Source organism: Perca fluviatilis, chromosome 12 (genome assembly GCF_010015445.1).
Source record: "Perca fluviatilis chromosome 12, GENO_Pfluv_1.0, whole genome shotgun sequence".
In the NCBI taxonomy this organism is placed as follows: Eukaryota; Metazoa; Chordata; class Actinopteri; order Perciformes; family Percidae; genus Perca; species Perca fluviatilis.
In genome coordinates, this window is record NC_053123.1 from 21,444,915 (window position 1) to 21,472,266 (window position 27,352).

General features: G+C 40.2%; 5 protein-coding genes across 6 annotated transcripts in view; 1 reads left to right on the forward strand and 4 right to left on the reverse strand.

The window, feature by feature from the left end:
• The window catches only part of mgat4a (alpha-1,3-mannosyl-glycoprotein 4-beta-N-acetylglucosaminyltransferase A), a 38,432-nt gene extending 34,082 nt beyond the window's left edge, over positions 1–4,350 (reverse strand). Inside the window, exon 1 of the mRNA XM_039817678.1 lies at positions 3,802–4,350. Coding sequence (XP_039673612.1) covers positions 3,802–3,895 — 94 coding nt within the window. The 5' untranslated portion in view covers positions 3,896–4,350. The remainder of the gene's footprint in view (positions 1–3,801) is intronic.
• A 2,146-nt stretch (positions 4,351–6,496) lies between these two features.
• Positions 6,497–9,357, reverse strand: creg2 (cellular repressor of E1A-stimulated genes 2). Its single transcript, XM_039817680.1, has 4 exons — positions 8,876–9,357; positions 8,008–8,177; positions 7,499–7,612; positions 6,497–7,375 (listed from the first exon to the last, which is right to left on the reverse strand). Exons 1-4 carry the CDS (start codon positions 9,290–9,292, stop codon positions 7,234–7,236), a joined length of 843 nt encoding a protein of 280 aa, XP_039673614.1. The 5' UTR covers positions 9,293–9,357; the 3' UTR covers positions 6,497–7,233.
• A 940-nt stretch (positions 9,358–10,297) lies between these two features.
• Positions 10,298–17,883, reverse strand: cracdla (cracd like a). Of its 2 annotated transcripts, XM_039817679.1 has the most exons (10): positions 17,516–17,883; positions 16,165–16,217; positions 15,739–15,883; positions 15,494–15,629; positions 15,268–15,408; positions 13,966–14,220; positions 12,807–13,866; positions 11,585–12,525; positions 10,877–10,997; positions 10,298–10,786 (listed from the first exon to the last, which is right to left on the reverse strand). In XM_039817679.1, the coding sequence occupies exons 2-10, from the start codon at positions 16,211–16,213 to the stop codon at positions 10,596–10,598; spliced, it is 3,039 nt and encodes a 1,012-aa protein (XP_039673613.1). In that variant the 5' UTR covers positions 16,214–16,217; positions 17,516–17,883; the 3' UTR covers positions 10,298–10,595. The 2 variants fall into 2 exon arrangements, 1 of the variants encoding a protein (XP_039673613.1); XR_005640943.1 differs by lacking the exon at positions 17,516–17,883 and having other exon boundaries at positions 10,652–10,786; positions 11,578–12,525; positions 16,165–16,213.
• Positions 17,884–19,991: 2,108 nt separating this feature from the next.
• On the reverse strand, positions 19,992–23,248 carry mitd1 (MIT, microtubule interacting and transport, domain containing 1). Its single transcript, XM_039818348.1, has 7 exons — positions 22,963–23,248; positions 22,782–22,883; positions 22,160–22,296; positions 21,005–21,091; positions 20,781–20,893; positions 20,593–20,653; positions 19,992–20,465 (listed from the first exon to the last, which is right to left on the reverse strand). Exons 1-7 carry the CDS (start codon positions 23,105–23,107, stop codon positions 20,370–20,372), a joined length of 741 nt encoding a protein of 246 aa, XP_039674282.1. The 5' UTR covers positions 23,108–23,248; the 3' UTR covers positions 19,992–20,369.
• A 202-nt stretch (positions 23,249–23,450) lies between these two features.
• mrpl30 (mitochondrial ribosomal protein L30) lies at positions 23,451–26,754 on the forward strand. Its single transcript, XM_039818351.1, has 5 exons — positions 23,451–23,784; positions 25,119–25,205; positions 25,458–25,604; positions 26,342–26,415; positions 26,552–26,754. The coding sequence occupies exons 1-5, from the start codon at positions 23,743–23,745 to the stop codon at positions 26,682–26,684; spliced, it is 483 nt and encodes a 160-aa protein (XP_039674285.1). The 5' UTR covers positions 23,451–23,742; the 3' UTR covers positions 26,685–26,754.
• The last annotated feature ends 598 nt before the right edge of the window (positions 26,755–27,352 follow it).

A 27,352-nucleotide genomic window follows, 5' to 3' on the forward strand; every position in this document is an offset into this window, starting at 1 on the left:
ACACACACACACACACACACACACACACACACACACACACACACACACCTTCCTTATCTGCTGGCTCATTTGCCCCCGCCACTGCAATTACTTGTGCTATTTTTGGCCCATTGTGTTAGGAATGATGTGATGATTGAAGAAAGCCATGCCTTTAAACACAGAGGAAGGGGAATGCATGCATGGTTTCAAGGAAGGCAAGGAGGAAGTCACATTTACAAAAAAAAAAAGAAGTGTTTTGTGTTTCGTAATTGTTATTGTAACTCAGCAAATCTGCTGAAAAATCTGCTGAAAAATAAGCACCTAGAGCCATCTCAAACCAGGGCTGGAAATCACAGAGAAAGCATTAATACACTCACAACTATAGTGATATGAAAATACAAACAAGCATCACAACAAATATCACTCGTGTTAATTGTGTTTTCATACTACAGCATTAACTTGCTTAACAGAGATGTTATCCTGTTTCCTGCCCAGGGACTACAGATGTATCTTATAGCTAACTCTGATAAAGTTAAGAAGCTGTGCACTGTCCCGGTCAAATAAACAAATAAATAAATAAAACTAGAATTACCACCTCGTTGCAAACATCCATGTCGGTCCAGACTTACACAATATATGAATTTCATAAAAGGTGTTGCCTGGGTAGCTCACCTGTTTGAGCACGCGCCCATATGCAGAGACCCAGTCCTCGACGGTTTGGTCCCTGACAGTTCGGTTCAGACCTGCAGCCGTTTGCTGCATGTCATTCCCCTTCTCTCTCCCGTTTCAAGTCTAAGCTGTCCTATCAACAATAAAAGGCCTAAATGCCACACACACACACAAAAAAAAAATCTTTAAAAAAATAAAAGTTATTAAGTGCATTCCTTGGCGAAACGTGAATGCTTCCCGCACACATCTTCAACCCGGCAGCACACAAGATACAATCACCACAGTTTCAAGATTAGTGCCACCAGTTCAGTAATGCAACTTGTAGTGGCAGAATGTGGTGGTGATGGTAGTATACAATAGCCCCATTTTCTTCAAATAAGGTTGATAACAAGCTATAGCCAATGCATGTCTGTGTCACCAGCAGTGTACTTTATTATCAGCAGTTATTGTAGACTGTGTACTCTTTATCAAGTTTGTTTGTCCTAACATATCGCAAAAGAATTATATTGCTACATCAACTCTTTGTCCCACCCTCATCTCAAACCCAATACACTACATTATTATTCATATCTATCCTGTATCAACAACAATATAGTTAAGGTCTATTTGAGATCTAACCAGGGAGATACCAGATAGCAGTCTCTCACTGGGAGTCGAGGCGGACTCTGACATAGAAGTACACATACTGGAGAGTCATTCAACATGGAGTGTTTGGACAGCTGACTGGCACAGCTCTGGTTCACAGCAGTCAAGTGACCAAGACAGGCTGTCTGAAGCAGAGAGTTAGGCAAAAAAAATGTAAATAAAAATGTTGCCCAAGATTACCTCTCCACCCATATATGGGTTATAAAACTTATAAAAACTAGTATAACTGAATCATACAACACCGTCAAGAGCCTACATGCAAACTTGTTTTCCAACTACTGGAATAGGTTTTGAAATGTTTCATTTTCAGAATGACTCAATGCCTGTAGTCAAGCATACTCTGAACACCCACGCTGGGCAGCAGCAAGAGAATAAGCCATCTATAACCACAGCAAGAAAAGATATGGCACAGAGCCTTATATGTAAAAAAAATTAAGAAAATTACTGCTCACACACCGTTTTGTTCCCCAGAACATTAACATTTCACACATTTTGTAGTCCAAACTGTAATGAACCTCTGAATAAACAAATAGGTATGCTGTTTTCAATATGTTGCTCAGTGCACTGCAGCTTAAGAAAACACAACATAAACAAATGAAGAAAATGTCTGACAACACATAGGCAGCATTTAGGAAAGAAATGCTGCAATTGCAAATGAGCAAAACACAATCAAATTAAGAAGCTTGTTCTCCAGTTCATCAACACATATAAGAAACTTAATGCATATACAGACAATACAAGAAAATATAGAAACACTGCAACACATACGCCACACTAAAAATGACAAATGTGTCGACCATACATTGATAATATTTCAAAAAGTAAAACTTTTAGTTGTTAACTACTATAGTTTAACCTTTACAAGCTAGTTTTTGATATTTTATGCTGCACATATGTGTTCAAATAGGAAAATGTGTTGTTTAATTGACAAGTAACACATAGGCAGCATGCAAGCAAAGGAAGAGGTGTTTTTTATGTCCCAATTAACTTTTGTTTGGCCGAAGTCTTTTTAATATTGGGTATCTGTTGATACGGAGTTCAATCCAATACTGTCTGGGTCTGGGACAACCCCAGTTTGTGTTTGTGTTTTGTCTATTTGCTTGTGTGTGTTGGGCTCTCTCTGCCACCATACAGGCCAGCACATTTGCTTTTAAATAACAGCTCTAGTGTTACTTTGCTGATAGGCCTTTTTCATCAAAGACATTTTGACTTGTCACAGTAGGAAAAGCACTGAAGCAAATAATACAATTGATGGTGGGTGAAATCAATTTTTTGCTTTAGTTTCTGGGTCCTAGTATTGTGAATGCTGGCTCACTGTCACACTGCCGTGGCTTACTGGGACAATGTCCCACTATGACAAGTCCAAATGGCTGCTGTAAAAATGGCCTATTGACCTTCCTTGAAAATGTAGGTGGTTAAGGATATTAGGATAACAACATCTTCTTAATCCTGATATAATTTAAGGTCAAGCGCACACATTCTCTCACATTTTTCTTTTAATGATCAGTAGATCCAAAAGTATCCAAAGTATTTCTCTGCATTCTGCATGTTTTAAATATTAATGTTCTGACTATATCAACAGGTGGAACACACAGAACTGAGGGCATTGTCACTTGATCTTTGCTTAGCACACACACACTTCCACATCAAGCCATGGACCAGTCCCAGCATTCTCTAGTAGTGGGACTCACTGGACTCCATTTAAAAGAAAATATTTCATCAAGCTGATAAGCTCCACAGTAATCGCAACATGAAGCCTTGACTTGGAATTTATCTAAAGGCTGCAATTATTTACCCTCTGCTGATAACAAGTCATACACCAAGGCCCATAACCCTCCCACATGGATTGGGTTAACCCTGGCAAGTAAGCACTTGGCCCTTGTATACTACTGAAACACAGACACACTTGTGTAATGAGCCTTTGCCTATATGTTTGATTGTTAATATTCAGATAAAAAGGCCTTCATGTTTCTCCAGGAAGTGAAATAGCATTGAATGGTGTAATCATCCAGAAGCGTTGCTAACGGTGTTGCCTGGTGCTATAAACTGGCACTGATATACTAAATTATCCCCAACTGATTGAGGTTGAATGGAAACCGAACAGTCTGGAGATGAGCAATGAGCGGTGAGAAATGGGGACTGACTACTTTATCATCTGCCATGCTGTCAAAGTGTGAAAGCGCATACAACAGTGGGAATAGAAATACTCACGAACGAGTTTAGAGAGGACAGTTATCCGTAGGTATCCCGTGTGTAATGTAGCTAGCTACATTGAACCACGACATTGTAAAGAAGCAAATCCACTGGAATGAAACCAGATGAGGTCCGAGGTGAACGGGCAACACCTGCCGTCCTACGACATGCTGCTGAACCCACGCCAGCTTAATATCTACCAGTTTGTTAACGAGGCCTTGCAACTGTCGCTTCTTCGAAACGCCAATTAACGTTACATCGTGAGCTTATATCAAATGCGAGTGGCAACCGCGTTGAGAGACATGTTTAACCTACCTTTGCCATTCTGCCACGCTGTGTACCAGGACAGGCTGAGGAAAGACGTGAAGAAAATAATCGCAGTGGCCACAGTTCCATTTCTGAGCCTCATCTCATTTCAGCGATGCCTCTTCTCGGCTGAGTGTCGGGGACCCCGGAGCTACCGTTGCCTCCCTCCCGCCTTCTCTCTCTGCTTTCAGGGTGTTGAGACGGGCGTTGGCGCCGGCATATGGGGGCATCAAACGGTAAAAACGCTCTAGTTAACCGGACTGTGAGCACGGACTTCTGCGCTAGGAGGTGAGTGCTCGGTGCGTCTATTCTTATCGTTGTTCGGAGGGCTGTAACTGGCTACTCCTGTACAGTTACCGTCCTACGGCGGTCAGTCACGAGTCAACTGCCTTTCGTGACAAGACGGTTTACATGGTCGGTTAAGATAAAACAAGCTAGCTACCGATACAATCCATTGTAAAATTTTACAGCCAGACGTTAGCTACAAGTTGCAAGTAGAAGGCATTTCGAGTGTGTGACGGTTGATCCTCCTGGGATAGGCTGGTCGCTCTCTGACGGTGTTCACAAGGCAACGCCTCAAATCACGTTGATATTCCGCTTCACTATTGCGCATGGATAAAAATAAATGAAATAAAAAGCAGCGTGTTGCTAACCGAACCACACTTATCTGTAATTACATTTTAGATATCCACAATAGCATTTCATTTGAAATGGTAATTATATCCACAATAACATTAGATATTGTAGGCCCATTTCAAAATATCCACAACTTTGATAGTCAAAACTAAATCTTTAAAATGTTTAAGTGTCCGCCGTTTTTAACATACAAAGCTATCTATGTATTGCATATATCTGTAATTTAATTCTTCCTAGTCAAAAAGAACATTTCAGATATCAACAATTATATTCTTCATATCTACACATATGACGTCACTTTTGCCATTCATCTGAAACGTCCTTCTTGAATAGGATATATTAGCTAAAGCGATCCTCACGTCAACGTAGCAACTACCGACATGGAATACGTAACATTGCTGGCTTGTCTGTTAGTGATGGCATTTTGTCGTTATGGTAATCCAGCTTCATTCAGAAAGAACAGCAGCACATTCACGGGATGAGCTGCGAATTCACGCGATATTTGGCAACTGGTGCGAGAGAGCAACAGTGAGTAAGTAAGTAAGTTATGACCTTATGACAGGGATGAAAGAGTGATTTATTCCTATATATATGTCAATGGATTTATGTCTTCTGACAGACTGATGGATAGAGGATGGCTATTAAAACTTATCTAGCCGTTCGACATTTAAGGACTATCGTGCGATTAGCGCTCTACTGATTTCACATCAGTTAATCACTAGAGAGCGAAGATTAGCTGCAGACTGCAATTTACCAAAACAAAAAGGAAGGCACTGACCCTTTTTGGTGTTTTGTCACATTATTCCGCTTTGAGGCTGCATGTCCACTTTAGCTAACAAGCCCTAAAATAATGAATGGCTACAAAGTGCTGTCAAACACTCTACTTTAACTGAGCTTTTCATAACTACCCATCAACAAGTCGGTTATGTCAGCCCAGATGTACCACAGCTGGCAAGCTATTTTAACATTTAATAGCTAGAGTGGATATGTATTGCAGATATCAACAATTCAACTCTTCCTAGGCAAAAAGAACAATTCAGATATCCACAATGACATTCTTCTACAATTGTCATTTCTGATATCCACAACGTCATTTAAACTGCCAATTAAAATTTTAAAACGATTTTTGATATCTTTTAATTAGTTTTGACCAGTCAAAGTTGTAGATAGCTTGAAATACAATTTCTACTAGTAAAAATGTTATTGTGGAGTTCTTTAATTGCCATTCTAACTAGTGAGAATACAATTTTATCCGAAATGCTATTATGGATATCTAAAATGTAATTACAGATGAGAATGTGGCTTTATTAAATGTTAAAACTGCTTGCCATAACAGACTGTATAAAAACATACAGTCTGGTATGTAGGCTACAAGCGGGTCTTCCAGTGACAATTTTTCAAAATAAAATAACTTGTGGTGCAATCATAACTGGAGTCGAACAAATCGGAACGGTGGCTATTTTCTTGAAGAAACTGTGCATTTATCCATTAAAATGTATGGCAGCCGCAGCGCCATCTCCTGTGCCTGAGTGGACATTCAAAAGAAAAATTGGGGTTTATCTCCATGGCAGCAGGTAGAAATACCTCAAATGAAAGTTAATGTAAGAGAGAATCTTCATTCATGTCCAGGCCTCTAAGGGCGTTCATGTAATTTGCATTATCTGTTTCATCAGGCATGTTCAATACCAGTGGTAAAATTTGCACATGTAATATAGAATTTTTTTTTAGATTGCGGCTGTAGTATTGTGTAAAATTGTGTCCTATATTGTATTTACAGGAAACATTTTTGTATTTTATGTTTTTGTATGGTTTTCTTTTCATTTATTTTTACTTTTCTTTTTTTATCTTGCGCTCCTGACTGCAGATCAAGTTTCCCATCTGGGATAATAAAGGGACTGAACTGAACTGAACTGAACTGAACTGAGTTGGTAGAACTAAAACTTTAACAAACTCAGTATGTGTCATCAATGGTGCTTTTGTATGTGGAGTCTGGCTTGTACTTTGCATGAAAGCAGAACTATGCTGTAATACATTTTCAAGTATACAAGTTATGAGTCAGACAACACTATTGATAGGCTATGATGCTTCATTTGTATGTACACAGTATCAACACATATTGCTAATTTAGGATTAGTTAATTTTTAACCTTGGAAACAGCAGTTCACAAAACAATCTCACTTTAGGTATATTATGATTTTGTTATAGTTAATATATTTATATAATATTATTTTCAGGTACTAGATTAAACAAATAATCATAATTAACTTAGACTCCTAATCGCCATTTTTGTCTCAAGATGAAAAACCAGAGCTCAGAAGTGTTGATATAACATTTCCCTTTGAAGGTTTAAATGCTAATTGAACACAACAAATTTATATTTTCTTTAAAAAGTATGCACGATAATTGTGTGTGCTAACATTCATTCATTTTTCAAACAGCACACGTTTTAATGCAAACTCATAAAATAGTAAATGTTTATAAAGAATACATTAAATGACAATTTTCTATGCCAGATGTGATGACTGTGACCATTCAATTTAGCCTATTGGCTTTAAATACATTCACACACCAAACACAGAAAACGGAGGAACTGATTTTGTGCAACAAGCAAAGTTGCAGGGCAAAAGAGAAAGTGAAGAATAATCCCTTTCACAAATTAAAATAGCAACAGAACTTTGAAAATGTAAAAATATTCTTTGCACATTGCTGCTTCGGACATTCTTGCCCCTTATCAGAGTGACGTCTGTAGTGTAGACAGCTGAACTGATCTGTACAGGCTGACATGATGCAGAAAAAAGGATGTTCTCAGAAAGGCGTAGCTTTAAAGTAGTCCTCCAGTGGAATGAGTGATATGCCTCCGATCCAGTCCTGCAGCCAGACCTGGATCAACTCCAACTTCATGAAGAACCACTTGTGTCCCACTGGCCACTTTGCCATCACAGGATGTCTACAAAAAAGAGCAACACATGATGATACATGTGGCAAATTCTTTCTGTTGTTTCCCCTCCTTTTTAGGGCTGAAGGAAGCCAACATGTATTCATACACTACATCTACTATTATCTGAGTTACCTTGAAAACATTGCCTCCTTTGCAAAAATGAGCTCCTCTGGGGCTACCTCCACCATCTTGCCTGTGAGTGTGAGTCGAGCACATCTTGGATCTTCTGGATCATACACCATTTGCCTTGACACAGAATACCATGTTACCATTGTAACACACACATATTATAGGGGTTCTGGCTTTTCTGAGCCTAAGTAACTTGAAGTAATTTAATGTAGTCAAGGTTGGATCATCAACCAGGCAAAGCTGGCAACAAAGGGCCAAAAAACCTGTGTCAACTGATTTGTACTAATTTCATTGATAAGTCTGAAAATCAGCACAAAATCAACGGACATGATAAAGTCCTTCAGGTGGGTCCTGCTTTATTGCCCGTGCTGAAGAGGGTCTCTTTTAAGTTAGTTAGTTTCAATACCTTGATTATTTACCTACTTCCCAGTAGTTGATTTTTTGCTTCAGGACCTTTTAGCAAATTAATATGGCCATGAGTTTAGAGGTATATATTACAAATTAGGGCTTACCTGCAGAATTCTCCCTCAGCCTCTGAGAATGTGAGAGAAGCGTAGGGGTTACTTTTCAGGTCTGATACGGTGTTGTCCATTGGAGTCACATAAAAATAGATGACTCCAGTGCTGTTGTCCAACGGTCCATCACTGACTGAGAAGATGTTCCCAAAGGGGAGACCTTTGATCTGTTGATATTAACACACAGTCAGTAATCAATAACATTTTAGATACACAATGGGGTGCATAGGGTGACATGGACTCATATGACCTGAGGAGTAGTGGAAGAATACAATGTAAAAATACTCTGCTACATGTACAAATCTTTTTAGTTTAGTTGTTAAGTTTAAACTGTATCATTCTTATTAGTAAATAGTGACCTTGCATAAATCCCAGCATAACTTTGCATAACTCCTACCAAATCAGCCTCATATCTGAAAACACGTGTGGGGGTGCAAGGCTTCAAATCTAATGCCTCATATTTTATATATTGATCAGTTTTGTAAGTAAAATCAAAGTATCAATAGAGTGCAGAGAGTAAAATGTAGGCCTACAATATTTCCCTCTGAAATGTAGTGGAGTGTAAGAATACAGTTGCATAAAGTGGAAATACGCAAGTAAACTGCAAGTACCTCAAAATTGTACCTACTTGAATACATGTACTTAGTTGCTTTCTACCACTGGACCTCAGTATTTTAAAATCCGTATATGGCCCTGCCTCTAATCTCACTTTAGTTGATTATAAAAAAACATCTGTTTGTTGCTTGGCTAGTTTAAATAAGGAAATGCATTGATTGTATTCACACAGTAATTGTTAAGCCCCCGTCCAGAGAAAACCTACATTAAACTAAATGAGGACCATGCCTCCCAGTGTGTGTTAGCCTACCTTGTCTTGAGTTGAAATGGTGGACAGATGTCCCCAGTCACTGTAATGAGCTATGTATCTAGCAGTCCTGGCGGTCTCTTGGTGCGGAGGAGGACTGCTGCTGCCGGACTTCTTCACCTTCTCCAGTCGATATGAAAACAGGCGAGAGGAGATCTGCGCCACATTCTCGTTGTCCGGCTTGACTAGCTCTCCCGGGCTCTCCACGCTGTCTCCGAGGACGTTTGAGGACGGATACGCCTGCTTCCACAGCCCCGCACTGTCCACCAGCAAAGCCGGGGCGACCTCATCCGACAGGTCCGCGTCCTCCACCACATCGTTGGAGGAGACGACCCAAGACACCGAGCTCCTGAGGGTGTAGCTTAGACACAAACACAGGACATTGGCAAACACTGCCAAGGGAAAGTAACGGGCCTTCATATCATTGAGCTCCGACAATGGCCGCCCTCGTCCACTCGTTTGTTTACAACCTCACGTGTGTTTTGCTTTCGTAACACCAGCAGGAGGTTTTTCAACAGAAAGCAGTTTTACAGCGACCCCTACTGAGAAACCAAGGGAATTGGTTTTTATAATTAATCAGAATGATAGAAAAACGTGCTGATTTTTACACTGAAAAGCTGTAACGTTTTTTTAAATTTATTTTTCAGAGAGGAAAGCTGAGATATGAGTATGGGGGGGAGAGACATGCAGGACAACCGTCACAGGTCGGACCCTGGACCTTCTGCGTCGAGGACTAAACCTATGCATTCGTGTGCCCGCTCTACCAACTGAGCTAACCGGCCACACAGCCCCGTAATGTTTTTCATAGTGGTGGAAAGTAAACGTATACATCTGCTCAACTACAAAGTTAGCTACTGGTACTTAAAGTAGGCTATAGAAGTATTATGCACTTACATATTATATTAGATTTTAGAGTGACATTTTTATTCTGCAGATTAAGTTTTTACATACAGAATTTATGATGATTTTTATGTAATAAGGTTAACCAGTGGTTCCTAATCTGAGGGTCAAGACCCTCCAGGGGGACTAAAGAAATAATGTGAGGAGTTACAAGATGATTAAAGGGACAGTAAAAGCAAACATTTACTCTGATTTACTTCTTTAGGTATCTGGAAATCCTTCTATTTTACTTAGTGTATTTTAATATTAACCATCCTAATCTAAATGTATAAGAAAGATTCAGCAAAGCTATATGCATGTGGTTGCAGAATAGTTTTTTTGTGTGAATATGCACCCAGTTCTGTCCATTTTCACTCTTTATTGCCTCATCACAAGTAGTTAACGTTATTTTAGTAAACGTTTTTGACAGATCTTTTCTGATGTTGAGGGAGTGTTTTTTTCTTGGGAGTTAATATCTGTATATTTTGATTTAGTCATTTGATATCTTCTCCTTAGCGTCATACATTTAGACACTCGACAAAAACATAGCATTGGAATTTTTTTTATTTAACAAACTATTAACAGCAGTGACATGCTGAATCACATACAACATTATTCATCTTTATCATTTATCTTTATGTGTTTGTGGTGGAGCAATTATAATAAACCTGGGCATTTTCAATATATACGCTCTGTCTCTCAATATAACATTAACACTTGATAGAATTGAATACAATTCAATACACAAACACAACAGCCTCAACAGAGCTTAATCAACATCTTACAGACTCAACAAAAAAAACATAATTTGCCTGCAGGTCTGTCTGTCTGTCTGTTTTCCCTCTCAGTCCATGGACTTATCACTCCAGGCCATTGACTTTCTTTTTGCCAGCTCCATCCAGGACGGCTGGCTGCTGTCAGACATGGACTGCAACGCTGATGGCATTGTAGGTGACGATGAGGGCGATGACGCCACATTTTTACGCAGCCATTTGTCCTCACGAGGTCTGTCTGGAACCTTGGTGGGACTTGACTCTGAAAGAAAAAACTGTCACGTTGGTGCACATGGAGACACTAATTACTATTAAGTATTTTGACAGTTGCAATTAATGTGTGTCAACACACCTGCAGGTTTTACCCCTTGTCTTCCCTCTGGTTTTATGTCTTTGTTTAGAGGCATGGTTTTGACTGAAGCAGGGGATTCACCTGATGTCTGCACCTCTGTTTGAGCTTTCCTTAATTCCACCTGAGAAAAACCGAGTTAGATTATCTGCTCTGGATAACATTTCAGTTTAAAACAATAGTTGTTAAAGAATAAATCTAATGATATTCTATATTTCAATAATTGTTACCAAACCTCATGAAAAGCCCAAAACCAACAAGGAATTCATCTGACTAACACAGACCTTGTTGTCCAACAACTATTAAAAAAAACATAAATGAGTCACAACATTGACATATTCCTTCTAGGATGAACAAGGGCACTGTCGTTTATTTTGAGTCAACTCCACGCAATGTTGTATATTGTAAATGCTCACTAGCGCACCAAAGCTAAAAAAAAAAAGTCTTCAGAAATGTACTTCTGTTTGGTTAATGTTTGCTAAAAACTACAGTGCCAAGCTGTTTTAAGAGATTGCTGAGCGTTTTTCAAACATGAAATGATGTCGATGGCCTTAGACAGGGTATGAAAGTCAAAGTATTGAGAGACAGACTATAGCTTTCTTGGTTATTTTGTTGATAATAACAAAAATATAGAATATCACCAGCCTTATCCTTGAATTGATTTACAGTCAAGCGCGGTGTGAAAGACAGTTACAAAGAAGTACCACAAACCCCCTTGGTTCCAAACGGAGTGGTCCACTCTGCCTGTTTCTCCAAAAAAGCAGCCTTCTCGCTTACTGACCCAGCCCAACCGGCCTGTCTTACTGACTGTGATGCTCCCTCTTTTTCCTCCACAGTGGCTTCTCTTTCTCCTCTTCCAAAGGCAGCAACCGGAAGAGGAGCTGTGGCTGATGAGGTGGTAGAAACTGAGGTTGTTGATTTGAGCTGGTTGGAGGGATGAAGACCTCGATTGCTCCAGGGGAGTTGCTGCTGGCCCGATGAAAGGTAAGATTGTGCAAGAGACTGTGTGACACTCCCTTGTGCAAACTGAGATGAGGTTTCTGTTTGTGTAGAGGAGTGCAAGGGAGACTGGGTAGTCCATGGGTTGGTCTGTACAGCTGGATGAGATGCAGAATGTGAGGCAGACTGAGGTTCACTGGTTTGTTTTAATGTTTGTGGTTCTCTGGAGGTGTTTGACTGAACAGGAGGCGTCTTCTGTTGCACTGCTATTAGTGATGGTTTGACAGTCTGTGCTTGACTTCTACTTTGCACTGTTTCTGCTTTGAGTGCATCCGTTGATGGTTGACTTGCAGCCTCTGTTGATGTTGTACTTTGTTGTATTTTTACAGTCTGTGTCTGTACTTGTGCTCCGGTCGGTGTCTCCATTTGGACTTGTGGTCGAGCCGCTGTCTGCACCCCTGTAAAATCTCTGGGAAGTCTACTAGTAAAAAGGTGCTGAAGGCTTTTGGTCTTTTCCATTGCCAAGCTCATCCAGGACACCTCAGATGAGGATGTTTGGGGGGCAGCCTGGGGCTCCTGGGGCGCTGTGATGGAAGTTTCAACTTCTCTGAGGTTTGAGGATGTTGTTTGGACTTCTGTCGCCATGGCGTGAGGACTGCTGGTAGATGGCGGGTTATGCTTAACTGAAAGGGAGAAGCCCAATGGGGTTGGATCTAAGGAGTGACACAGTTCAGTTAGACACACTTGGCAGCTCTGTTAAAGTTAGCCTGAGTGGTATTTTAAGTACAAAGGTCCCCTGTGGTCAGTACAAATTGTATTACTCTAGAGTGATTATTTACTATGTGCAAATCATAGTGTGCATGTGTGCAATGTTTAACCCTATAGGGAACTGGAAATAGGTTTGCACATGAAATAAGAAATAATATGTTTTAAGTGAACCTGAGATTAAACATCTTCTACATGGTGAAATTACTTATATTTCTCAGAGACTTACCTGTCAGTCGGAGGTCTCTTATTTCCAGTCTTTTTTCTTTGTCACATTGCTCCTCATACACTGGTGGCTTTGAGTTACGATTAGAAGAGCTATCAGACCGAAATCTCATTGACAGAGATGTGGAGCGCAGTTTAACACCAAACGCTTTCTTTCCTTCATCCTCCTCGACCTCCTGTGCTTCCACCGCCTCCTCCACCACCACCTGGCTGCTCTCCTCCACCTCTGCAGCGCCTGTATCTGTGCTCACATTTTTAGATGGTGTCATCACGGATTCCATTTTTTTGAGGCTGTCCCTCCTGTCCCATGGAGGAACTGAACTTTTGTGTTGCGCTTCCTCTTGTCTAAGTCTTCCCACAGTAAAAGGGCCCCCTCTTAGTTCTTCCTTTTCCCTCGTGCTTGAAAAGGGTTTATCCTTTGTTTCCCAGACTGTCTTGTGCCTGGCTTCAGTGTGTCCCAGCACTCCCACAAAACTGCCCGATCGGGGTCTTTCTCCATCCCGGTTTTTGGCAGTGGTGAGGGTGAAATGGAAAGACCCAGATCCTGGGGTGGGTCTCTTTATTCCTCTTGTGCTTTCTGTCTCGCCTTGAACCTGCTGGTGAACTGAGCCGAAGGGAGTGGAGTGATGGTCGGAGGAGACTTCAGCCTTGTTGAGAGTATTTCTGTTGTCATGGGACATTAATTGTATTTCAAAATCCTCTCTGTTGTCCTTCAGTTCTGACTGTATAAAAGACGAGTGTGGCCGTTCTCTGAGCATTACATCCGCTGGTCTGTGAGGCTTAACTCTAAGTACCTGGGAGGGTATGGAGGGCAATCTCCCAAGAAGAGCTTGGTCCTGTTGGGAAAATGTTAGGCCAGATGATTTGGATGCTGCCTCTGATGTGATTGGTGCCACCTCTGGGGATTTTGAAGGAAGACGCTGAGACATAATAGGAGTGACGGCCCCTCCTTGTTCTGTTTCCAATGTCACCTCCTCTTGAGTACTAAGGCGCCGCTCTTCTTCTCTTACAGACTCAGGGTGGTTGGTGTTGTTAAGGGTGTGTAAGTGAGACTTCGAGTCATTCTGTAAAAAAAAAAAAAAAAAATAAAAAGTAAGGGGAGGTGCATGAAGGGTGTGTTTGTCTTCATTAACAATATATAAGGTGAAAACATGTTCACTCACTGCAGCAAGTGTCTTCTTGGTGCCGGCCCTCTGGTTTTTGGGCTTGACAGACATCCGGTGGCGTGCAGCAGAGGTATCTAGACAGGGGGTGAACTGGGCTGGAGAGCTGAAGTCTATCGGGGGCTCCACAGCAGAAGAAGAGGAATGGGAGGAGACAGAAAGAGGCAAAGGGAGAGATGGAGTCAGGGGCACAGATTTGGTTGGTGCAGGTTTGGGGATGGGTGAGAGCGGACGAGAGGATGGCTGGGATGGGGTCTGAAAAGGAAGGAAAGTCAAAATACAGTATAACACTGCAAATGCAAAGTGAACATGAAGACACATACCTTTATTGATTGTATTTATTCCCAAAACCTAACACCAAGCTGACCGCATCTGACTATATCTATTAAGGCTGGCTATATTCTACTTTCTTTTTTAATTGTAAACCAAAAGACCAAAAGCTAAAAACACAGCACACCGTTAGGTTCCTTCATTACAGTGAACGTGGGAACTCTTGTTTATTTTGAGTCAATCCCACATACACCATACTGCTGCCGTAAATACTCACTGGATTAATCTGTGTCTAAAAATAGTCCCTGACAAATGCAATATTTACTATTTAGCGAGGTTTGCAAAAGAAACTGCAGTGCCCAGCTGTTTAGGTATTAAGATTTGCACCTTAAGTAGGAATAAATAAGCTTTTTTGGGGCTGAGTGTCTCAGACAGGGAAGTCAAATGTATTGAGAGACGGACTGAAGCAGCAACCTTTTCATGGAGTTTGTTGACAGTAAGAAAAATAGAGAATACCCCACGCCTTATCCTTAAGCCATTGCATTAAACTAAACAAATCCTAATCTCAGATTTGATTCTTAAGAATTTAGGATTGTCAAAATGTCCAGAATTTAGAGTGATGCTGTCCTTGCAGGGTGTTGGGTTTGCATTATGATAGAAGAAACAGAAACACACATGGACACATTCACACGAGTATTATACTTACTACACTGCTAAGCAGACATAGGCAAGATGTTGGCATGAATGTTGCTACACACTGGGAGCATGCTACTCGCTTCTACTTTTTACTTCCTAACACTCACTGACTGCTAAACTAAAAGGGCTATATCTCCTGGTGACAGTGTGGCAGTTGGATGGAGTAGAGCCAAAATGGTTGGTGAAAAGTAAAGAGTAATAGAGTCTGATTGATAAATCCACTCAGGAGGAACTCTCAAAATCATAACGCACCCTCAAATACTCCTAAACTGAACGTGGACTGATCAAATAAGCAGATAACTGACCATGTGTCACTTAAGTGGGATAATAAATCACCTTGCTTAGGGCTCCTGAGATTTCAGGGGGGCTGTGGGCAAGGCTGTCATCCTTGGAGCGGCTTCCCAGATCCTCTGGATGTCTGATTGGCAGAACGAGAGGCGGCGGCCCCAAATGCATCTTCTGTTGCTGAAGTTTAATCTGTGATACCAGAGGCACAGTTTAAATAAAATAAAAAAGTACATTTGTAAATGCCCAACAAAATGCCTAGCATAAAAGACTATACCTGCAGAGCTTTGATCTTGCTGTGAACGTTCTCCTGGGATAAGACCCTGGCTGGTTCAGTGTCTGTCAGGACCAGATCAGCCAGAAAGATGCTGTCATGGGACAATGCCCGTGATCCCATCATCCCCTGGGAGCAACTGTGGTAGCCAGAGTGGAAGAACAGAAGAGGTGTAATGGCACAGACTAGAAATCAGGACAGAAATGGAGCTGTAAAGCAAACATTTACAAGATCATATAGACACTCACGCCAAATCTTCATCTGATCCGAGTCCCTTTCCTGCATTAATGTCACTGGCTGACTGGCTGAGTTTGGCATCTACCTCTCCCCCTCCTCTCTTACTCCTACCGAAGAGACGAGTTTTCAGAGCCTTCAGTTTGGACTTTTTACGTCCTGACAGAGATTGAAAAAAGAGACAGATTCAGGTCACAGCAGCTCACACACACATGCGCCAAACTAACATACTAGTCTCTTCCTTTTTTTGCACCTTTTATATTCTCTGTTTTAACAGTTACATCAGACGCATGTCACTGACAATAAATGGTCCCTGATGTGCGCTAGTCACATGTTTCAGTGCTAAGCTGACCTTTATTCTGATTGCTAATGTTTGTCAAAGACTTGCTTCCTCTTCACCATAACACTCTTATTTAAAACTTCATGACAGGTAATCTTACCTGGAATGTCCTCGGTGCTTCCTTCTGTATCTCTAGAGAAAGATTCCATGGGTCTGATCAATGAAAGAAGTGCAGAACAGACGACAGGAAAGTGTGTAAAGAAAGGCACCGATAATGAGAAACAACTGTGACAACAAAAACCTCAGGCGTACAGTTTTTAGAGGCTGTTGTCACATGCTGGAGGGCATCTAACGTGGTGTGAATCCGCCAGTGGTTTGTTCTCTGTTCTCTGGCAGGCACGCATATGCACTTAATGCACTGGTGTGATAGCCTGAAGGTGTGACTCTGGACTTGAGGTTCAAAGGTTTATTGGCATATCAGGAACGGCACAAACCTTTACTGTAGCTAGGCAGGGCGTGCTGAGGAGTCTTTATGGTCAACAATATATAATCAAAGAAGCTTTTACTATTAAAGGACCATTAAAAACACATTAAATGCAGTGTCATCAAGAAAAAAACAACACACTATGTAGGTTATAGAGGAGGTATTAGTATTTTAAAGATGGCATTGTTCTAGTAGGAGTACACATAAATATCACGCTGCCACAAAGCAGTGCAGCCTGGATAATATTTTGTGAACACAGCAAAAGCTAAAATCTTGCTCTCAGACAGCTTTACTTATGCAACACTTTGTCTGACAAACATCCAGATTTGGGTTGATGTGTTACTGGGTGCAAGATTCAGTGCAAGGTGCGTGTTCTCATTTGTTTTTACAGGCTTCATTTTGTATCCTGCCCTGCAGCTAGCGTGCTATTTGAGATACACAATTTTCTGTAAGTCATGTAGTTTTCAACTGTACCGATCGGCTACTCGAGTAGTCGAGGAACTTTTAACAGAGCATGATCCTGTACAGCATCTGTGTCTGATAAGACAAGATGGGGCAGGTTATGGATAAACATGCAAAGTCCACACTGCACCTCTCATATTATCCAGCCTGCCCTCAGAATACTCAGAAGTCCGCCCTATTAATAAAGGATATGAGCGTATGAATAACCTAGGAAACTCCCAAAAAACTGTGGTTGTGATTTACACAACATTTGAACCTCTTGCCCAAATATATTTTAACGTGTGTGGGTTTTCCACCACAACACTGAATGAAACTAAAGTGCAAATGAATCAGGCCATACCTCAGAGTTTTATCATCCAGTGAGCCAAGCTATAGCCCCAAACGAAACAGCGGATAATCAAGTGGATTATTGACATTGCAGAGAGATCCTTGTGAGATTTCACAGCAACATAATCCACACAACAGCTTGATCATAAAATCCCCATGCCAGGTACTGCATACTTCTCCATCTCTATGTTAAAACACACATTCACACAACGTTTAGTGCAAAATTGAGTAAACTTACCCAACGTCTAATAGCAGTGCCTTTGCTTTTCTTCCTCCTCTTTGTCCTCGTCTCTGGGCCGAGTTGTCTTGTCTCAGCTGTGTCACTGTTGTTATGTTTAAACCTCAGGCTTGAGTCGTCCAAATCTGCAGACGGAGGAAGATGCAGAGGGAAGGGAGCAAGGGAAGTGGAAGGAAAGAGAAAAACATGCAGGGAGAAAGAGAAAGCGAGCGAGGACACTCCATGACAGGGTAAGCAAATGCACAAAGAGAAAAGAGGACAGAAGAGAATAAGAGAGACAGAGAGAGGGAGAGAGGGAGAGAAAGAGAGAGACTCTATTACATTAGTGGCACACTGTGGCCCTCTGCGCTAAGCTCCTTATAAAACGCTAACCTGATTTTAGGCCCAGAAATGAGAGTAGAGGGAAAAAAATAAAGCTTCAGTTGGAAAGAGGGCAGGCTGCAGGAATTACGGCTCATAGGACTGTTTACACATTACACCAGGTTGCTTACACCCCCAGGAGATCACAGAGGTGTGTGTGTGTGTGTGTGTGTGTGTGTGTGTGTGTGTGTGTGTGTGTGTGTGTGTGTGTGTGTGTGTGTGTGTGTGTGTGTGTGTGTGTGTGTGTGTGTGTGTGTGTGTGTGTGTGTGTGTGTGTGTGTGTATAAGATAGTTAAAAATTGAAAAAAACACACACACACCAACCAATAATTAGCCATCTCCCAGCCCTGGTAAGATCCAGAGTTCAAATCCAAATTCACCACACATTGATGTGTGATAATTGAGATGTGTGTGATTTTAGAAATACATGAACATAATGTATGTAGTGTACTGTATGAGTGTCCATACATCACTGCTCTTTTTGAATGCATAAAAATTGACCTTTGTTGCATGTTTCAACTATATCTCAACTGTAAATTGTTTAATAAAGTCAAAAAATAAGTAATACTGGTAAAAGAGACAAAGCTATCCCACACATACGTTTTATAATCAGTGTGTTTCAACGGTGAATCCAATTGTCTACACATTCACACAGGATAACATTGAGAGATGGGAGCACTATCTAGGCCACTGGGCTACAATCAGTGAGGAGGGCAGCAGGAAGAGAAAGGCAAACCTTTGCATCCATATTTTTTTGTGTCTAAGTGTGTGGCCGAGCAGCTTCTGTGATGAGGCTCCTCATCACACAAATCCTTATCTCTTGCACCAGAATATAAACCCAACCGGTGACATCTGGTTTACATGCAACCAACAGCATGTTCACAGAACACAGTGACATAAGAGTCTTGGGTGTGGTTTTATTCATGATTTTATTGTCTGTAACCTACACATAAGGGACAAAATGTATTTTGTAATTTATTTTATCTTAGAATGTGATTACAGCTGATGTGTTGTCCTTCAGTACGTGAAAGCTGTTTGCACATAGGCCTATTTAAATACACTTACACAAACTGCTTCTCGCACATCAGCCTTTTGTAGGCTACTCGAGGACGCTCATTGTCTGCTCTTAGAAAACAAAGGCAGCGATGTGTGTTACAGTTATGGTCATCTCTGGTTCATGTGGTTCCCTGATGGATTATATTTCTTCCCCTCATAGCCCAGATGAGGACGGTACACATCGAGATTAAGGGCGATAGATAATCCGATCACAGCGCTGTTTGAAGTCATGCGGGTTTCCATTCATTCAAACAAACTGTTCCCCATGAAAATTAAATGAGGGAGATATTTTTTCAATGATTGTTGTTTTTTTATAGGGGAAATATTTCTGTCATTAAATTAGCCTACATAAAACTAGACTCATATTGGAGTTGCCTAAATATGAGTTGTAATCCTTGACAGAGTGCCTAAATCCAGCAGCAGTTGAGATTGTTGTGTAAAGGAGAATAAAAAATAATGTTTTTATATCAGGCCAATCTGATAAAGCTGCCGCTACAGTAAGGTTTTGTGGCGTTGCACTTTTCAAGCAATTTGAAATAATGGTTAATGATATGATGCTATTTGAATGACTAAGCAATCTAAGAAATACAGTTCATCCTTGGAAATATCTATTAAGCCAAGGAAGTCCAATAGTGCTCAGAATAATGCAAAGTTTGGACATCCGTTCGTCCTAACGTTCCATGACAACTGACTGAGCCAACTGTATCTGCTGATGAAGACCGTGCGATATGGTCAAAAGCCCAGGAGCAGGCGAGTAAATGTCTTGAGTTAAAATTCTTTTGAAAACTGACTATAGTAGTTTGACAAAACAAAATCTTAGGTTGACTTTCTAATAAATCACTATATACCACAAACTTAATAATATGCTGCAGTTTGTGTTGTTCATCAAGTTAAATATAGTTCTAATCAGGCTTACAGTTATTAATCTTGTAAAACTCCTTTTTATTATTATACTTTTTTATGTATGAATTTTTTTTTAATTAGCATGAGAGGCACTGAATATAAAGTAACTGGACAAGCTCAAATCATGGTTAAAATTGAATAATAACACACAGAGAAATGTTATATTATAAACTTTAATTATAATTTTTGAATGTTTTAATTTATTTTTCCACCAGATGGCGGTATGGCATCCTAAAAAGCAAATAATAGAAAAGTTTAAAAAGAAAAGTCATAGAAAAGAACCCAAAATTATTCTTTGTCACAGTTTGACTACAGACAAGACTGAAGAAACCATACAAAATTATACAGTTTGTTAGAATTAAAGACCAGTGTGACAAAAAGCACATTGTAAAACTTGATAAAAATTGTTTGTTACACAGTTGGTATAAGGCCGATCAACATGAACCTGTATGTTAAGGCAAATCCAACAACACAGCAGTGGTGTCTGTGCGTTTTGAGGGCAGGTAAGTACATTAAGATTCAAGCTTTATGAATCTCATAGTGTTTTTGTGTGTTTGGTGTGAAAAATGTCTACGTTGGTCTCTTGGCACTGCCTGAGGTCATAGTCACAATATCCAATAGAGAATCGGCCCTGGGAGATAAAAAGGAACACTTCTTACAACCAAAACTCAACATGCTGATACACAGACATTCAGCACCGTAATTCTGACAATGGCAGCAATAGAGAAGGATAAATATTAATTAGTATGAAGTCTCACCTTAGGTCTCTTGAAGTAATCCAGCCCTCTTCCTATTTTGATGATCCAACCATTGTCAAACCTAAAAACACAATTCATTTTGGATTACTGCCATAAATAAAGCCCCAATCACAGAGAGCGGAGTGCTGATGTAAAGGTAAATCCTATAAACTCAAGCAAGAATTTCTTTAAAAAGAAGACACCATCACCTGATCTCCCTGTCATGTATAGTGGAGGAGTACTGCAGATCCAGAGTCACTCCCTGAGCACTCAGACTCTCTTTCAGCTCAGCCAGAGCGCTGCTCTGCTGGCCACTATCCGCCTGCAGAACGGGACGGATGGCATTAAAACAACAGCACTAACTGAACAGAAGAGACGGCTACGGCTGTCATGCATTCACTACATAGTGTGACCTCATTTTTAAGTAACCTACTTCATCCTGTGAAGTGAGGAGATGGATCTTTTTCACCTTGCAGGGCGCTTTCAGCAGCATCTCACAGTACCGCAGGAAGTTGTACAACTGTAGTGGAGAGGATGGAAAAGGGGTTTGTTTGTATTGATCTTTTATTACATAGGTCGGTGTTGGTCAGTTTGTTTGTTTGCATATACAGAGGTTTACTCCTCGACGCAGTGGGCCCAGGTTCGACTCCGACCTGCGGCCCATTGCTGCATGTCATTCCTAGGGGTGGGGGAAAGAATCAATACAGCATAGTATCGCAATATTTTTTGTGGCAATACTGTATCGATACACAGACGCCAAGTATTGATCTTTTATGATTTATGCGTTGGTCAGTCTGTCTGCTTGACAATCCCATTTTGCAGAAAAAAAAACGAGAAATTAATCTTTTTCGATAAAACAGAACATTTTCCTTTGGGGACATCATTTGAAATTGGGAAAAATTTGAAGTTGGAAAAAAGGTAATACATTCCAATATATCGCAGAATATTGCAATATGTTTAAAATCGCAATAATATTGTATTGTGACATAAGTATCGTGGTGACATAAGTATCGTGATGATATCGTATCGTGAGGCCTCTGGTGATTCCCACCCCTAGTCATTTCCCCCCTCTCTCTCCCCTTTCATGTCTTCAGCTGTCCTGTCAAAAAAAAAATCTTTAATATCGTATCCTGAAATAAGTATCGTGATGATATTGTATCTTGAGACCTCTGGTAATTCCCACCCCTAATAAACATCAATACAAAAGGTACAGTGCAAAAAAAAATAAAAAAAAATAGGTTCAATATTTAAGGCAATAAATGTCAATCAATTAATTCTTTAAGTCGTTTACCTATTACAAATACCAAATACAAGTTAACATTTTGAAGACATCGCTTTTGTAGTTGAACTTGTAAAGTGAAACAGGAGCTTTTGGGGCCCTGGTGCACATACCGGCTGTGCCTGGTTGTTAAACCAATTTTTGTTTTATTAATCAAGTAACTAAAAACATAATGTATAAACTGACTGATAATAAAAAAAATATATTTGTAGTTGCAGCAGGAAGCCAAATAAAAGAAGCCAAATCCAGCTTGAAAGAAAGAGGGAAAAAAACTGCACAATAAAGTAATGATGAAAACTAAGATCTTACTTGGTGGGTGTGCCGTATGTATGGGTCTTGTACCCAGACCTCTGTGAGTAAACTGCTCATGTATGGCTTGAACAGAGACTCGTAGCTGTAACCAGTCGCATCCTCTGCTATTCTTATCTCCTCATGGTATTTCCCATCTGCCAGGAGAGATAGCACAGTAAGAGACAAGAAAAATAAGTAAGAGGTGTCACAGACAGCAGCTAAATCCCCCCCCCCACACCCACACACACACACCCACACCCACACACACACCCACTTGATTAAACACAACTTGCATAATATGAACTGAAGTAGTAAGAGTGGGTAAAAAATAGAAGCAACCTTGGGGCCCTTAAAATGTTTAGTTTTTAATTGTGCCATGTGAATCACTTCGTTTGTTGGGATTCATTGAATTCATTGCATTTTTATATTTTTTTTATATGCACCACTTCAGCCTTGTGTCAAAATGGACATTCATATATTTCAAAATAAATGTCTGATAAGACAATTTTTCCAAAAAATAAAAAGTAATTTCAGTGGGTCAATGGGGACCCACAGCAGGTAAATCCAGCAGTGGCAGGGGCAGATGCACACTTTGCCCGGTTTGTTATTCATCCTTTAGTGGTTGTATTACCGTAATTACCTTCTTTCATCTGGTTCACATGAGCTTTGATTTGCTCTGCTCTGTCCATGTAGCTCTTTATCTTCTCTCTGTAGTGGCCTCTCTTTGAGTCCTCTTTCACAGCTGCCGACAGAAGAAAGAAAACAAAATGAAGTTACGGTTCGTGTCTTCATTATGCGGCCTCTACTGTGTATATGTATACCTTTCATCGCGTCTATAAGCAGCTGGATGCCTTCCTGGTAGCAGACAAGAGACTCCTGGAAGCGGTCGCTGTGGTCGAGCTCCACTGCCCGCTTCAGGACGGAGATGGCGGATGTCTCCATCCCTGACACATGATTTTGTGTCATTATTCTCTCTATCCCTCGTCTTTTTAGCGCTTCTATAAAACCAACAGGGTATTCATGCTTATCTACTGTCAGGAAAGTCACTGAAAGAAGTGGCACCACCTTCTAACTTGATAGCTACGTAGGTGCGCCACAAAAATATTTCCCGTAGAAACGTAATGGTGGAATAATGGTCCACGATGCTTAGACGTGTGCAGTTAACATAAACATACATTTAATACATCTATATTTTAATCATATATTATAAAATGTAAATAGTGCATTTACCTTTTTTTTAAATCTCAAATATAGTTTAAAAATAGTTCTAGGAACTTTGTTCTGGGAACATTTGCCATATCGATGCAGTTTCAATGTAACCCCTCGATGTTTCCGGTTTATACATCCATGGAGGAGACAAAACTGTCATGATGCTTACTTACTGTTGCAGTTGTTTTTCAGCTCTTGAATTAATGTTGTACGTGTGAATTTGATGTATATATAGTTACGTTTGTGTTTTTATTCATAACGTTTAGTTACGTTTGATCCACGCGCTTATTTTGCGGTTAGCAGGGCTGGACGTTAAAGGTAACCTTGGCGTGCGTGACTATTTTTTTTGTACCTGGGTGCCCGTTAACAGTAAAACTACGGAAAAAAAAAACATGTCGGGTGTCTGTCACGGTTTGAGCTCTTTATCATTCAAGGTAGGAACAATATATATTTTTTCATGTTTCAACTTTTCCATTCTGACAATCAAATAACGTGTTCTGTATTTTTAAATTGAGACAATCAATGTCGATACTGTGGAGGTATTTGTATTTAAATGTGAGAATGTACTGCATTGCTTTGTCTCAAAATATATAGTAAACTGTTTGGGTTTTACAAAACAATTTACAATATATTTTCAAACTCTAGTTAGCTGACAAAACTTGCTGCTATGCTGAAAGTTGCACACAAAATAATCTGTGAAAAATTGTCTCTAAGGTCATTACATTGTAAATAGAGGACACTAATGATACGTAATAGGGATACATCCTCTGGCTGTTTTTTATTGTTATAAACCAGCAAATTGTATTTGATAGGGGAGCACGATTCAGAAAATGCCACGATTAAATATTTTTAGGCTCAAGATTGGATTCAAACTCGATTTTCGATTCAAAAACTATTCTCGATTAAAAGAAGATTCACAGTATGTAAATGTAGTTACTTTTCCCATATGATTGCCGTAGAAATAAAAAAAAATTTAAAAATGAATTGATTTTTGGAATTCCATGAATCGATTTTGAATCGGTAGAGCTTGAATCGCGATATGAATATGAATCGATTTTTTATTTATTTATTTTTTTGGCACATCCCTAGTATTTGACAAATTACAGTACTCAATCACATTGTTGCAAACAATTAAAACATTGCCCGATGCCCTCAATGGCTAAATAAACCCAGGGATATTAAAGTGATAGCCACCACAGTATAAACCTGGCAAAATCTGACAGTTGACAGATTTGTTGTGTCATGTCATATCACTCTGTATATGGACATTGTATTTGTGTGCTCCTGTATCAGAAAACAAATCTGCCTTTTAGCTAGTATTGCGCATCGTTTGGATATTAACGATTCTGATTACAATTCCGATTCTTCCTTTCGATTCCGGTTCTTATCGATTCTCGATTCCGTTTCTTTGAGTGGTGGAGTTGAAACGGGTCACGTGCTTATTTCACAGATAAGAGGAAAGTTTTATTTTGATTCAAAGGTCGGTTGCAGTTTGACGGGGCTTTTTCAGTGTAAAATAAAGCCACACTAGAGCCCTGCTTACTGTGCTCCATGGCTGCAACACAACACGCGCCTGGCCGCATGTTGCGCATGTTAAATTTGGAACCCATGATCACATTTGAAACCAAATCCTCCAAATGATTCCAATAAAGAAACGATTCCGATGGAATCGTAATTTTTTTAAACGATTCCAAGTAGGAATCGGTTCTGGATGCCCAACCCTACTTTTAGCCTATGCCAGTTACCCCTCTTCATATCTGTTTTACAGTTCCTGTCAGAAGCTACACTTTTGTCACCTTGCCCATGGTTTGTGTCTGCACGCAGCAAATTTACCAAAGCAAGAATCCCAAAAGAGGTAAGAATTAAGTCAAAAGCCACAGGCTTGCTGTATGTCATTAGTTGCACATTGCACGGAATTCGCAACATTTTGTCAACCAACCACATTTGACTTCCTTAGTAGTTTTAGTTAGATTGTACTCACATAGTATATATTGGTAAATTAGGTCGATTGGATTAGTTAGGATGCTTTGTTCTGCACTTCTAAATGATTTAAGCATCACTTTGGCTCATTTGCTCTGCTCAAATGATCCGTCCTTTTTCTTCGCAGGTTTTTGCAGAGAGATCAAAAGAACATGAGAAATATGGGGGAGATCCAGACCAACCTCATAAACTGCATATAGTGACACGAGTCAAAAGTACGATGCGCAGACCGTACTGGGAGAAAGAGATGGTGAAACATCTTGGGCTTGAGAAGGTACAGCTTTTGTGCTATTCTGTTCAACAATAAAGAAAATGTTTAACATTAGATTTGGGAAATATGATATTAACATGTATTGTCTAAGACTACTTATGTGTTAATAGGTATGTTCAGTGATTTTTATGACTACAAAATAAGCACCTCAAAAAGCGTTATACACAGTGGGCGTTAAAGCTATAGTGCTCAACTATTTTTTATTACTGGATGTCCGTTACACTTAAGCCATTGCCAAATGAGTTGATACAAAGCTAATTAAGCCTAAACTCTGTATTTCTCAGTATAGCTATGTTTAGAAAATGGTGTAGTCTGGCGTCTTTCATGCACAGAAGCTCGAGTGAAGATAATTACCCCCCTCTGAAGAGTCTGTTTTTTAATCCTCCGTGTCCTCCCTGGCTACAAGCAACTGCGTGGAGGAGGGGTGGGGGTGGTGCCATAGGTGGTGCGCCATCACTGAAGGCTGGCTTCATGTGGATGCAACATCAGTGTTGTTGTCATTACTTAGAATTCCTCATGAGGGAGACAGAAACTACGCACTATAGCTTTACCTCGCCTTGTAGACTGAAATAATACCCTAAAATAGTTAGCTGTGATTGTTTCACCTCAAGCAGGTGTAGCATCTGTCCACTATAGAGGCCCAAGGAACATTTATTAAAAAAAAATTCAATTTGTAACTCGTAACACTCCCTGAACGCAGTCTCTGATTGTCCTCCGTTTTCTCTTTGTTGTGTATTTAGGCACATGTTCCTGTAATTCACAAAAATACACCTGCGGTCAATAGCCAACTGAAATTCGTCAAGCACCTCGTCAGGTAAGATTAATGTAACATCTGCCTTAAATGAATGGTCGTCATGCCTCTGCTAATCATTAAAGCATTTGTCTGGACATTTAAAAAGACTGTTTGTATAATTTCTTGTCTCTCTATCGTCTCTTCGTGGTTCATTCAGGATCCAGCCCTTGAGGACGCCCTATGGACTCCCTGCTGAGCAGGACATGGGTGACACCTACATTAACAGCAAAGGGGAGTTGATTGTTCGTCGCCTCCTCCAACCTGCAGACCCCAAGGCTATCGAGTCTTAGCTCTGCTTCCAATCATATCAATTAATAGTTCAATCGTTCATAAATATCATTAAAAATCTTGTGCTCCATAGCTTCCTGTTCTTGTTCCACTAAACTGAGAAACTTGTTTGCTTTAATGGGTTCTAGATTTACTCAATACATGTTCATTTAAATACACACTAATCAGTAATACAGATTACAAATTTGGAACAGATGATGGTTCAAATTCTTTATTAAACCACAACTTGTAAAAAGTGAACATGTAGACCTTTTAAAATGAAATGCGGCCAGTTTCCTTTTCAGTTGTAAGTTCCATCTCCCCTTCGCTGTTGAGTCAGAGTACCAATGGAAATGGGTTCAACCTTATTTCAGCTGCACGAGGGGGTCCACTCGCACAGGCGTTTATTTTAACAATTAGACCTCTTTTCTGGATTGGAGCTGTGTCAATTCCGTACTATATACAAATTCATCAGCTATATCCGCTTATCCTTTAGAGCAGGGGGTCTTCAATGTTTTTTAGGCCAAGGACCCCTAACCTGAAAGAGAGACAAGCAGAGACCCCCTTGGTACATATGTTGTATAAAATTGAGTTGCATAATAAACTGGGCCTAAAATAATGATACAAAATGTGTAGTGTGGCCTGAAGCCTATACACATACCCTTTTATGACGCCTTACAATACTAAGCTA